The 14283-nt window shown below is 42.8% G+C and overlaps 1 protein-coding gene across 1 annotated transcript; it reads left to right on the forward strand.

The window, feature by feature from the left end:
- Positions 1–1748: 1748 nt before the first annotated feature.
- Positions 1749–6604, forward strand: LOC308483084 (uncharacterized protein). Its single transcript, XM_081016634.1, has 2 exons — positions 1749–2234; positions 4492–6604. The coding sequence occupies exons 1-2, from the start codon at positions 1902–1904 to the stop codon at positions 5926–5928; spliced, it is 1770 nt and encodes a 589-aa protein (XP_080872760.1). The 5' UTR covers positions 1749–1901; the 3' UTR covers positions 5929–6604.
- Positions 6605–14283: the final 7679 nt, after the last annotated feature.

Genomic DNA, 14283 nt, shown 5'->3' on the forward strand with positions numbered 1-14283 from the left:
CAGTCAAGCTTGCAAAAATTTACCATTTGCCCGAAAATAAATGTTGGAAATGTAACGAGACTGAAGGCACACTCTTTCACCTTTGGTGGACATGCCCAAGGATTAAGACATTCTGGGAGATGATCTATAATGAAATGAAAAAGGTATTTAAATATACCTTCCTGAAGAAACCAGAGGCCTTTCTCCTGGGCATGGTCGGCCAATCGGTGCCAAAGAAGGATAGAACTTTTTTTATGTATGCAACAACAGCAGCAAGAATACTCATCGCGAAGTATTGGAAGACACAAGATTTACCCACCCGGGAAGAATGGCAGATGAAGTTGATGGACTATATGGAACTGGCGGAAATGACTGGCAGACTCCGAGATCAGGGAGAAGAGTCGGTGGAAGAAGATTGGAAAAAATTTAAAGATTATCTACAGAAATACTGTAAAATTAATGAATGTTAGAAAAATGTTGGAATGAAGTTATATGGCTTTAGTAGAAATGTTATAAGGAATTAAGTACAGATAGGTTAACAGAGTATTAAAGGAAAAATAAGGTTAGAATGAGTTAAGATAATTATAGGATAGAAAACAGAGGAAGATGGAAAGAAATTGCTGAAACAATTAATAGAAGTGGAATACAAAAAGGGAGGTGTGAGGAGGTCGTGGAAATAAGTGAATGAAAGATGGGATAATGAAATGGTTTGATTTATTTTATTGTTTTTGTTTTGTTTTGTTAATTTGATGTGTTGTACTGTATTGTCTTTTTAGTGTTTAAGTTTTTGGAAAAATAATAAATATTATCTTAAAAAAAAAGAAAAGGAAGGCCCAAGGTTTCACGGAGACTTACTCTCCCAACTCATAACAATATTTTGCACCTGAAGCAGAGTAACAAAGGCTCCCCCATTTGTGGAATGCCCTCCCTGGTGAGGTCCATCTGCCTGCTTCATTATTAACATTCAGGAGAAATTTTGAAATATCCCTATTTATCCAGGCATTTGATGGTTGAAAGACACTGTTCCTCATAACGCTGAAATTATTAGCTGTGACTGTATGTGGTTGTTCTGAAAGGTTCTTAGATGTTTTAAATTGTTTTTGAAAGTTTTTAAAGTTTGATTCATTTTTAATGCTAGTGTTTTATTACTGGGCTCCTTTGGGAACAAGGATGGGGACACAAATTTATGAATTAACATAAAATAAATGTTGAATTTTGCCTAGGAACCATTGGATTGAAGAATGGGTAAAAAGTACAACACATAGGGTTGTAACCAACTAAATTCTACACAGAGCAGGCACATGATTTCCTCCAAAGAATCCTGGGAGGTGTGTTTTTTTAGGGTACTGTAATGGGAATTGTAGCTCTGTAGGCAGTAAACTACAGTTCCCAGGATTCTTGGGGGTCGGTGGGACGACATGTGGTTTAATAAACGTCTTTTGAACATATGCTGTATACACAGCCTGATATCAACGGGCGCAAGTTGGCATCTCAATAGGTTTTACTCCGAGTAAAAAAAAAAGTTGAATGCCACTTTCCAGCGTCCACTCTTCAGACGCCCAAGAGCGTCAGACACCATCTCAAGCGGCTCTTTTCACTTTCGTTTTGACGCGCCTCGAATTCCCCACCACTTCCTGATTCGGGTCGGCAACAAAAGTCCTTTTGATCCATCCTTGACTGACAGCCGGCGTAGCCATTTAAATCCCGGGCAGATCAATGAGCAGGCCAATGAAGAGGCTGAAGCAGGGCGAGCTCCGATGTAGCCACAACTTCCTCAGTCCGGATGAGTCCTTAAAAGTGCTCGGGCACGTTGTGTGTGTGTTTGTGCCTTATTTTTTTATCTAAAAGACCTCAGCACCTCTTGCCCTCATTTCAAGGGAGAAGGTGTCGTCTCCGCCTCCCGCGCAGGCTGGCTGGGCGCGATGAAGAGACCCGCGGCCGGGGCGGGCGCCGCGCCAGAGCTGCTCCGGGACTACCTCGCCTTCTACCGCGCCAACGGGGCGGAAGGGAAACTTCTGGTCTGCAACGAGGCGGCCGTGAAGAGCCGCGCGCGGCGCCTGCTGGCCTCGGAGCCCGGCTTGGCGGGGGCTCCGGGGGGCTTCGACGTCGCCGGCCTCGCCCAGAGCTGCCTGGCGGCCAAGGGGGAGACGGGGGGCGTCGTCTTTCGGAAGCTGCTCAAAGCCTTCGAGTTCCTGGAGCTGATTTGCGTCAACCTCTTCCTCTCTCCGTGGAGGAAAGAGATCAAGTCGCTCAAGGTAAGCGGGCAGCCGGGTCCCCTTGGAGTAAGCAGCAGGGGCAAGCTAAGGCGGTGCCCTCCAGGGGTTGCTGCCCTAGAGGTCCCATTGACCCTAGCCAGACATGGGGTGGGGGGAGTTTGTTTTATTTTTGCATTGTTACCCCCACTCTTTCCTCCCAAGGTGGTGTACCTGGTTCTTCCCGCCCTATTGCATCCTCACAGCAACCCTGTGAGGTAGGCCGAGGTTGAGAGGCAGTGGCTAGCCCAATGATCACTCCAGTAAGCTTTGCAGGAGAGGGGGGATTTGAACATGAATGCATACATCTGAAGGCAGCCCTGTTTAGGGAAGTTTTTAATGACTGATATTTTAATGTATTTTGAATCTTTTGTTGGAAGCCGCTCAAAGTGGCTGGGGAAATCCAGCCAGATGAGCAGGGTATAAAGAATAAATTATTATCATTATATTATTATTAATCAATGCACATTTAAAGCACATGGTTTTCCCCCAAAGAATCCTGGTGTCTGCAGTTTCCCCCTCACAGAGGTGTCCTTACTAGCATCCTTGACAAACAACAGTTCCCAGGATTCTTTGGGGGAAGTCCTGTGCTTTAAAAGTGTGCTGGATATGCTTTAAATGTGGCGTGTGGATCAGCCCTGAGCCTCCCCATTCCTTGTCCAATTCTCTCCACCCCCTGCATTACATCATCACAGCAACCCTGTGAGGCAGGTTAGACTGATTGGCCCAAGGATCACCCAGTATGCTTTGCAGCTGAGTGGGGATTTGAATTTGGGCCTCCCTGTCCCTAGTCCAACACACTAACTATTCCAACTTCTTTGTAGGACCACAGGTTGCCGCACCACTGTTTCCCCCCCATCTTACATTTTCACCTTCATGAGGGAGGGATGGTAGAGAAATAATCATGGGCAGAAAGAGGAGCTTAGAGGGAGGGATTGCAGAACTCAAGGAGGCGAAAAAACAGTTGGGGTGCCTTTCATTTCACACAAAATTGGCACACGGTGAAAAGTGTGCTATTAGGATTGTTTTCAGGGGGCACCTATTCCTCACTGTCATGGACCATTCTAATAGGGTTCAGGTCAACTGCTCCATTTCACAGATGGGTTTCTCTGCCTTTCTTGGGAAATCCTGTTATTTCCTAAGCTGTGCTGTACCTGCATAACATATTTGGCGACTTAGGTTCTGCTTATTGTACAAGCAGAATGTTGCTATGTTGCAAATCCCTATCCACAAACTTTTTTAGACTCTGGAAAATTATCATTAGACAGGACTTATCCTTGAGGAAGCCATACTGGTTCTTTTTCAGCAGCACTTGTTCTTCTGCATGCTTGATAATTATCTATTTCCACCAGTTTTCCTAGAACAGGGGTGTTAAGATAACAGGTGTGCTAATTTCCTGGATATCTCCCTCTTCTCAGTGCTGTTTTTCTAGAAAAATAGGTGCCGCTACTCACCATGAACTTGTTACAGTAAGTGCCACACTATTTAACAAAAAAAGAGGTGCCAGTGCTGCATACCCTTGAGTAACCCCATGGGAAGCACTGCGTCTTCTTATTTTAATGGTGATACATTGCTCACTTTTCAGTCCTCTTCTGTGGAAGATGTTCTTGGGGACAAGGTCATCTTTGTTAAAAGATGGGCAATTTCACATTTGAGTCCTCTTAAGAACTTTTTAGTGGATTCAATCTGAACCAGGTGATTTGTTTGTTTGTTTTTAATTTGTCCATAAGGCCTGGAACAGGGGCCACCTACCTTATCGGAACAATGGGCACATTTCGAATTGGAGTGCTGGGGGAAGCAGAGACAGGGAATCTGTGTCTCTCCAGACGTTGTTGGATGACAGCTCCCACCATCTGTGGACCATTGGCCATGCTGGCTGGAACTGACAATACCCACTCCCAACAACATCATTGGGGGGGGGGGTGTCAAAGGTTCCCCAGCCATGCCATAAAGAAAAACAGGAGTAAGGAAAGGCTGAAGTTCCAGTAGTCATTGGAAGCTGACTACTGTAGTGGATCCTGTAGATTGTGTGGTGTGAATAAGTACTTTTCTTTTGTGTCCTGAATTTTTCAGTATTCAGATGCTAAGAATTGTACTTGGAACTTTCTACATGCAAAGCTTGGGCGCTAACACTGAGCTATGGTTCTTCCAACATTGTAGAGCATTGTATGGGCTACAACAACCCATAGCAGTACCAAGTGCTTGGTTTTCCCCATCCATCTTGTTTCCTAACATCACTCTTCTCCGCCCCCCTCCCCAGACTTTTACAGGAAACTTTGTCTACTATGTGCAATCTGTTCTCCCAGAAGGCGTAGTAGAAAAGCTACTGAAGGAAATTGGCTACGTTGCAACTACCACCACAGAGTTTTCACTGGCCAAGAAGCTCAGTGAGGAGGAAACGGAACAAGCTGCCTTTGAAATATTCCTTGCACGAATTCAGTGTGAAGACCTCCTTGAAATTGCAGAGGATGTAAGAGACAGCGATCTGGTGGATATCCTACAGAAGAGAAGAGCCCAAAACCATTGCTCTCCTGAAGATAACCTAGACAGAAAGCACTGGCCCTGCCAGAGAAAGGAATACATGATTATTGGAGGAAGAAGTGAGATGCTTGATCTTCAGCAGACCCACAGCAAGCAGGCCTCTGAAGAAGCTGGAAATGGTGGGCAAAGAAATGAACTTTCTCTCAAATTGACTACAGAAGAGACTCCGCCGGCTGCTTCCAAATTCACAAGTGAGCAAAATGCAAGCCAAGCCCAGGGAAATGCTTTGGCAAACTCCTGCATCAAAAGCTCCGATAGCGAGGATTTCTTGATTAAATACAGCGACATTGTCATTGCGCAAAAGCCGCTCCACTTTGCAGAGCCCCATCCAAAAGCCTCAGAGGACAAGACTCAGAACACAGGACTCCCTGGGTCAAGACGGGGCCCACCAGCAAATAAACCATGGCCACTCACTTTCCTTTCTCCTGGTGCCAGTGGCCCCCAAGCCTTAGCCATACTTAATGATGTTGCTTTGGAAGGCGAAGTCCCTTATAGCTACAGGAGCCAAGAATCCTCTCGGGAGACTATTGAATCTCAGATCTGCGATGCCATGAGCTGCCTTGCAATTCATGGATCAGATTCAACAGACCAGCCAAAAGAACTGAAAGGGAACACTCCGCTACACAACAATAAATTCACGGCATGCAACAATGCAAGTAAAGAGGGAACCTGTGACTCATCCTTGGCTAATCTTAAGGAAGCTGGTGTAGAGAGTCTTGTGTATCCCGTAGAGGAAACAGCAGGGCCAGAATCCCTAAGCAGCAAGAGAGGCATCCAGGAACTGCAACATTCTAGGATGAAACTTTCAGACCAACCTGGTGGGGATAGAGAGGGCTTCACCGTTGACCTCTACTCATCAGAGCTCTTCCGCGATATCGCTGGGTGCAGTTGTCCCACAGGTGATTCAGGTTATGAGAGACTTCTGGTTGGCATTCCGGGATCAGGGGAAGCTGCAGAGTACCTTAGGCACATGGGTGAACCACCAGACTCAACTTGTATCACCCACCCTGAGGTTGGATATCATGGCGGTGCTCCAGCAAACATTCAGTGCAGAGGGGAAGGATGTCACTCCTCTTTTGCAGACTCCGATCATTGTGTTGTACCAGTGAATGAAACTAGCCCAGAAGGTTATGTCATTATAAACAAAGATGATTAAGAAATTAGTCCAACAAAGCCTTCTGCATCCAAACAGCAGGTGGTTTCTTGAGAACGGAGGGTGTAAGTGGTGGAATGCCTCGTGCCAAGCAGCTTCCTTCTATGACATTCCACAACCATCATTTGCCTTTAGTGGAGTTTAGAGGAAAGCAGAGGAGGGCAGAAGGAATCTATTGAGGTAAAATAATAAAACAGCCAAATCTTATGCCTATTTATTAAGTACTTGACTTAATTAAGATCTGTGTACACTTACATAGGACTGTACTGTCCTATAGCAGGAAAAAAGAACACTCACCTAAACCTTACTGAGATATATACCCCATTTCAATGCCATTATGCTCCCTTTCTCCTAGTTAGTCCCAATAACATTACTCAAGACCATTCTGTGCTTGTGTGCCCAACAAAGACCCCTACAAAAATCAATAGGTACCTGCTAAGTCATAAACTCCTAGCCCTCTCCTCCTCACTTATTGCACAAACAGCTGGATTTAAATTTCAAGCAGAACACAGACTTTGTAAGTGAAATGGGTAGACTTACTAAAAAAAAAGGTGGCTTGTCAGTGTTTGCAAACTGGTGGGCCTCTGTAGAAGAATAAAGTATTTCTCTGCTAAACTATTTCTGCATCAATAGGGGTGGGGAGTTGTTGGGGTTTTTTGGAATAAAAGTGTGAAAATGATTTTCTCCCTGTAATCTTCACAAAAGTAAATGCAACACACACAACCCAAAAACATTAACACAGAAGGCAATGGGAACCTATAGGTTTGTGGAGCCAGGCGATCAGAAGCAGTCCCAGCAATCCTATCTGTATTTTCCAAGTGGCAAAAGGGATGCATCCCAGAAAGTTGCAGAGAACAGAAAAATGGGCGAAAGCTCATACAGGTTTTAGGGACTAGAGCAGGGGTGTCTAACTCAAATTCATCGGGGGCCGCATCAGCAGTCTGGTCACCCTCAAAGGGCCAGTTGTATCTGTAGGACTTACAGTACAGGAGAGAAGGGTTCAGGCAGCCGCTGGATCTGTCACATCACAGGATGGCATCCGCTCAATATAAAAACAAGTGGAGGTTTCCTGAATGCATGTAAAGTGGAGGTTTCCTGTGTAGAACGGCCGGCGCCGCTAGAGGGCATATGTTCTCTGGCTTGTAGGCTGCCGCGCATGCGCTGAAGAGGCGGCTTTCTTGTCAAAAAACAAACAAACCCAGAATTTTTTTTTTTTTTTAATAGAGATTTATTGGGTTTTACAATAGAAATAAACATAATAAACAATGTAACATATATCTTAACATAATTTCACATTTTCTTTGGACTTCCTCACATCTCCCGCTCCCACTTTCATCGTTATAACATTTTGTCAGCAATTTATTATCTTATTTACATTCTTACATCCCTTCTATGTTTCATAATCTTCTAGTTCTCGAAAAAAGTTATATTTTCTCAATTCTCACTTATTTTCTTAAAATCATCTAAATTAGTGGTGCTCAGTTATTTTGATCTAGCATCCTGTTTAGCATTCACTCAAATTGCAGTATTTTTGTAAATAATTCTTAAATTTCTTCCAATCCTCCTCAGTCCTCTCTTCTCCCAGGTCACGAATTCTGCCGGTCATCTCAGCCAATTCCATGTAGTCTATCAGTTGCATCTGCAATTCTTCCAGTGTGGGTAGATCTTGAGCTTTCCAATGCTTTGCGAGTAATATCCTTGCTGCTGTTGTTGCATACATAAAAAATGTCTGGTCCTTCTTTACCACCCCTTGGCCGACAATACCCAAAAGAAAGGCCTCTGGTTTCTTAGTGAAGGTATATTTAAATACCTTTTTCAGTTCATTATAAATCATTTCCCAGAACGCCTTCACTTTAGGGCAAGTCCACCAGAGGTGGAAAAATGTTCCTTCACACTCTTTACATTTCCAACACTTATTGTCAGTCAGGTGGTAAATTTTTGCAAGTTTGACTGGGGTCATATACCATCTATATATCATTTTCATTACATTTTCTTTCAAAGCGTTACATGCAGTAAATTTCAATCCAGTACTCCACAGCCTTTCCCAGTCCTCAAACATAATATTATGCCCAATGTCCTGCGCCCACCTTATCATAGCCGATTTAACCATTTCGTCTTGTGTGTTCCATTTTAACAGCAAGTTATACATCCTTGAAAGTACCTTACTCTTAGGTTCTAACAATTCTGTTTCTATTTTCGATTTCTCCACCTGGAACCCTAATTTCTTGTCATTTTTGAAAACTTCTTTAATCTGAGCGTAATGTAACCAATCTCGCACTTTATCCTTCATTTTCTCCAAACTCTGCAGTTTCCAATTGTCTCCATCTTTTTCTAGAATTTCCCAATATTTTGGCCATTTGGCCTCCATATTGGGTCTTTTTCGGGCCTTAGCTTCCAAAGGTGAAAGCCACCTTGGGGTTTTATTTTCCAGCAAGTCTTTATATTTTGTCCAGACATTAAACAATGATTTTCTGACAATATGGTTCTTAAAGGCCTTATTTGCTTTAACCTTGTCATACCATAAGTATGCATGCCATCCAAAAGCATTGTTGAACCCTTCCAAATCTAACACATCAGTGTTTTCGAGAAGTAGCCAATCTTTTAGCCAGCAGAACGCTGCGGCTTCATAATACAACTTTAAATCTGGCAGGGCAAAGCCCCCTCTTTGTTTTGCATCAGTTAATATCTTAAACTTAATTCTGGGCTTTTTGCCCTGCCAGACAAACTTAGAAATATCTCTCTGCCACTTCTGAAAGCACTCCGTCTTGTCCAAAACCTGAAGTGTTTGAAATAAAAATAACATCCTTGGCAATACATTCATCTTGATAGCAGCAATTCGGCCTAACAAAGAAAGTTTCAATTTTGACCAACTATCTAAGTCTCTCTTAATTTCTGCCCAGCATTTTTCATAATTGTCCTTAAATAGACTTAGGTTTTTTGCTGTTATGTTTACCCCTAGGTATTTTACTTTTTTAACCACATTAAGTTCCGTCTCTTTCTGAAACCGTTCTGACTCTGTATCTGTCAAATTTTTTCCCAAAACCTTAGTTTTCTGTTTGTTTAATTTAAATCCAGCCACCCGACCAAAGTCATTAATCAGTTGTAATACTCTTTTCGTACTAGGCTCTGGCTTCTGCAGGGTCAAAACCAGGTCATCTGCGAAAGCTTTTAATTTGTATTGTTTCTGTCCGACCTGAATTCCTTCCACCAACCGATCCCCTCTAATCATATTCAATAGCACTTCCAGAACCGAGATAAATAACAAAGGGGATATAGGGCATCCTTGTCGTGTTCCTTTTTCAATTTTAAACTCTTCTGTAACCACATTATTAACTATCAATTTAGCTTTCTGTTCTGAATATATCGCTTCAATCCCATTCTCAAAACCCCATCCCACTCCCATCTCTTTTAAATTTCCCAACATAAATTTCCAGGAGATGTTGTCAAAGGCCTTCTCCGCATCTATAAAGATTAAAACTGCTTTTGTGTTTATATCTGTTTGCAAAAGTTCCAAAATGTCAATAATGTTCCTTGTATTGGCAAACAGATGTCTACCTGGGAGAAAGCCTGCCTGGTCCTTATGGATTACTTCATTTAAAACTTTTTTAAATCTACTTGCCAAAATGTCTGCAAATATTTTGTAATCCACATTTAGAAGGGATATGGGACGGTAGTTCTTAAGTTGTGTCTTTTCAGCTTCCGACTTTGGTATTAATGTGATAAACGCTTCCTTCCACGACTCCGGTGCCCTCTTCCCCTCCAAAATTTCATTGCTGACCTCCATCAAAGGTTGTATCAAGTAGTCTTTTAATGTCTTATAGTACTTGGAGGTCAGCCCATCTGGCCCTGGAGATTTGCCCAGTTGCATGTTCTGAATGGCTTGTTCAATCTCCTGTCGTGTTATTTTGGAATTCAGGGTTGTCCTATTTTCTTGTGACAGTTTGGATAGTCCATTTTTTGCCAAAAATTGTTTGATCTCAACCTCATCTTGCGGCCCTTGGGTGTATAATTTTTTAAAGTATCTCTGGAAACACTTTCTAATGTCCACAGGATTCTGAATGTTTTTTCCTTCAACCTCTAAGTTTGTAACCGTATTTAATCTTTGTCTTCTCTTCAACTGCCAAGCTAGCAGTTTTCCACATTTATTCGCCGACTCAAACGTTTTTTGTTTCATTAATTTAACCTTCCATTCAATTTCTTGATTTATCAGTTTAGAATATTGTGTTTGATAAAGTTTAATTTCTCTCAGAGTTGGCTGTGACTTCGGATTCACTCTTAACTTCTTCTCTAGTTCTTTTATTTTATCCAAAATTTTATCTTTTTTCTCATTTTGTGTTCTTTTCTTTACTGCATTCTGTTGTATCAAGAATCCCCTCATTACGGCTTTACTTGCGTCCCAGACGGTTCTTTTTTCCACCGTAGTATTCATATTTATCTCAAAGTAATCCTTCAAAACTTTTTGGGCCTTCTTGGTAATTTCCTGATCTCTGAACAAGTTGTCATTCATCTTCCATCTAAAGGATCCAGTTGGTAATAGTGTCATGTCCATTTTTACTGCATTATGGTCGGAACAGGTCTTTGGGCAGATTTCCACTTTTCTGACCTTAGGTGCCAGGCCTCTAGATATCCATATTTGGTCGATTCTTGTCCAGGTCAGTTGGGCTTCAGAAAAGAATGTTCCCTCTCTTCCTAGTGGGTTCTTTGTCCTCCAGATGTCAATCAGATCCATATTATCTGTCATTTCAAAGAAAGTTTTAGGTAGTCTGCCGTCTTTTGTAACATTTTGGCTTTGTGACTTGTCCATGTTAGTTGATACGACCCCATTCATATCTCCCATCATTATGATGTTGTTGTAGTCCAGATAATCCAGCATTGTCTCCTGCAGCCTCTTGTAAAATTCCGATTTCCCTTCATTAGGCGCATAGATTCCTAATATCAACAATTTCTCTCCTTGATGTTGTATCTCAATTGCCAAAATTCTTCCATGTTCATCTTTAAATAAGAATTTAGGTGACAGGCTCTCTTTCGCATATATCACCACGCCTCTCTTCTTAACTTTATCCGACGATACAAATTCCTGGCCCAATCTTTTATTTATTAACACTTTTCTGTGGAGCCTCGTCACATGTGTTTCCTGTAAACAAATAATGTCCAATTGTTCTTTTTTTAATATATGAAATATTTTCTTCCTTTTTTCCGGAATGTTACAACCATTAATATTCCAACTCAACAGTTGCAGAGACATCCTGAATTGATCTGGTTATTTCTCCAGGGGTGGTATCTTCACTGAATCTTCAGGTTCCCCAGGTGCTGGTGTTGGTACTGGCGTTGCCCCAGGCCCAGAAGGTAGTTCAATTCCTTTTTGAAGGTCCTCTCCGTGTGTAGACAGAAATTTGTCTCTCCCAATGTTCTGATTTTGACCTTTCTCCCTCTAAAGGTAAAAGATATTCCTTGGGGGAATTCCCACCTAAATGGAATTGCGTTGCTCCTTAATAATTTGGCAAGTTCAGAGTAGGCGGCTCTAAGATCCAACAGTTGTCTTGGAATATCTTTGTAAATTTCAATTCTTCTGTCCAGAACCTCCAGTGACTTTCCGTAGTGTAGGCCCAAAATCTTGTCCCTTTCCTCCTTTGATCTCAATGTTATCAAACAGTCTCTGGGCCTCTCCTTCTTTGTAAATCTTCCAAGTCTGAAAGCTGACACAATTTTGAAGTCCTTTTCCTCCAAATTCCAGAACTTGGAGAATTCTTTGGTCAAAAACTCAGCTAGATTTCCTTCTTCTGCCTCTTGTAACGACCTAATCCTCAAGTTATTCTCACGATTTTGCAGTTCTATCATAGAAAGATAAATCTGATGTTCCCCAACTTGTTTGGTGAGTGGTCTTACCTCTTGTTCTAAATTTTCTAATTTTTGTCTGGTATCCTCAGCCAATTTCCGATTTTCTGCTGTGGCCTCCGTTAACTGTCCAATTGCCTGTGTGTTCTGTGCCACTTGTACAGTTAATTTATTTAGGCATTCTGTATTTTTGTCAATCTTTGCTGATTGCTCGTCTGCTTTCTTGTCCAAAGCTTCCAATTTTTCAAAAATTTTGTCTAAAACAGAAGCAGATGCTCCTGAGGCCATATCTTCCAATTGTAACTGCTCTATTTCTCCCTCTCCCTCTTTTGCCTGTGACGAGGCAACTTCTTCTACTTCTACTTCTGAAGGCAAAGTAGGTACAGATGATCTGCGTGTCTGCGAGGCTGAGGTTAGAGTTGTCAAAGTTGTTTGTCTAACTCTTCCTCTTCTTCTTGTGCCACTCATTCCAACGTTATCTATCAGTCAAGGTCACACTGAGTTATTCCCATGGGAATAGAAAGGCCCAGAGAAAGCAAACAACAAGGGAATCGAAAGTAAATGTAAAGTCACTGTTTTAATCCAATCCTCTAGAGGGAGCTTAAAATGTCTTTCAGAGTCTAATTTAGTATCCAGGAACCTTCAGATACAAATATTTGGCAGAGTTGATATTAATAATCACTTTGTTACAAACAGTGCTTACTTGTCTCCAAAGAAATGTTTCAAATTAGAAGGTCTCAATACCCTCAGATTGTTGCAAGTTCCAATATACAATATCCAAATCTGCAGTACTGACAGCTCAGTCTCTCAAAGCTCAGGCAGCTCCGGACCCTGGGTTTCACCTTTTGATTGTAATCCAATAAAAGGAGGAAAGTCAAATACAAATAATAATTCCAAATCTTTAACTTAGAATCTTTACTTTAGATTGCAGGTTCAGTGGATGCTTAGATCTGTAAAGTTTAAAGGCTCTTTTTTTCAGCCTCCACTCCTCCAGCTAATTGCTTTTTCAAGTTCAATGGCAGCGGAAGACGGACTTCCTGTTTCCACGTCTCTCCGCTCTCAGCCAAGTTCAACCAAGTTCAGATCTTTTAATTTAAAGTCTCTAATTTCAAGTGATTCAGTCTTTACTCACGAGTAAGTTGGTTTTCGTTCCGAATCCGAATTTGACAGGAAAAAAGGGATCAGCGCTCACCGGCAGCAGCAGCGCGGCTTCGCTCCGCAGACTGTGAAACGGCTCACAGCGCCGCAACCCCCCTCCACGCTCCGGAGCCCCTTACGGGGTTCCTTTGACGTTTGGAGGGTCGCTTTAGGCGCCCACCGAGCCTCAAGACCACAGGCTCTTGCCGCCTGTGGTTTTCCGAAGTGGGTCTCCGCTTCGCCGTAGCGGACGACCCGATGTCTGTGGAGCCTCCTCTCCCGGTCAGAAGAGGACCGCCATTGCCGTTCGCGCCGCCCCCGGAAGTCAAAAAAAAAAACAACAAACCCAGAATAAAAGGTGAAGGCTGGCGGCCGGCAGCGGCTACACGGGCCACATGACGAGGTCTGGCAGGCCGCATTCGGCCCGTGGACCTTGTGTTTGACACCCGTGGACTAGAGGCTGCATTAACCCCTGGCATGTTTGTGCAGTTGATGGGGTCCCAGGCCTTGGCTGGGCTTATTGCAGACTCCTGCCCTTTAATTTTTTGGCACACTGCTCCAAGCAGCTGAATTTAGTTGCTGTACTCCTTTCATTTCCCACAATGACCCTGATATAGTGCTACACTGGAATGTTGTGGGAAATTAAAGTGGCAGCTCGCAACCAACACGTTGTCAAGGTAAACTCTTGACAGCCAGTCATGGCTACATAAGCAGTTGCACTCCCATCTAGGAACATAGGAAGCTGCCTTAGACAGTGTCTGACTGTTGGGTCTACCTAGCTCAGTATTGCCTACACAGACAGGCAACAGCTCTCCAGGGCTTTGTGAAGGGCTTTGTGAAGGCCTGCCTGGAAATGCTGGGGATTAAACCTGGGATCTTTGGAACACAAAGCCCATGCTCTACCACTGAGCTATAGTCCTTCTCACGAGGGGTCAGTCTCCATAATAAAGATGCTACTGTCTAGCAGGAAGGGCTTAGCATTACAGAATGAATGTGACTGGCATAGCACTGCATTCTAATACGTATGGAAGACCACTGTAAAAAAAACACACACACACACACACACACACACACGCAAGCAAATTGCATACGAAGTCCCAACGTTGGAATTAAAGGGAATGCAGATAAGGGGCTAGATTGGGGATTTCATCAGTGACAATTCACATTGCTAAGTCACTAGGTAATGAACATGCACATGTGAACTGGATCTTAGGTTCGAATCCCAGATGACACTTCAATCCAAGTAACATATGAAAGTTGACTGGTGACCAGTGTCTTCTTTTGGTTACAATTATACATGTTTGGGAAACGTTGCATCTTTTATGGTTTTTAAATCTGGAACATGACCGCAATGTTTCTAGGTTAATGTGACATAAATCAGGTCAT

Source organism: Podarcis pityusensis (assembly GCF_964106645.2).
Source record: "Podarcis pityusensis genome assembly, chromosome: 8".
NCBI classification, from domain to species: Eukaryota; Metazoa; Chordata; class Lepidosauria; order Squamata; family Lacertidae; genus Podarcis; species Podarcis pityusensis.

What these genes read in the sequence shown, in the direction of transcription:
- LOC308483084 (XM_081016634.1), top strand. Translation starts at nt 1,902, where the DNA reads ATGAAGAGACCCGCGGCCGGGGCGGGCGCCGCGCCAGAGCTGCTCCGG. An exon ending in AAGAGATCAAGTCGCTCAAG is followed by an intron (nt 2,235 to 4,491) that starts GTAAGCGGGCAG and finishes CCCCCTCCCCAG; the next exon opens with ACTTTTACAGGAAACTTTGT.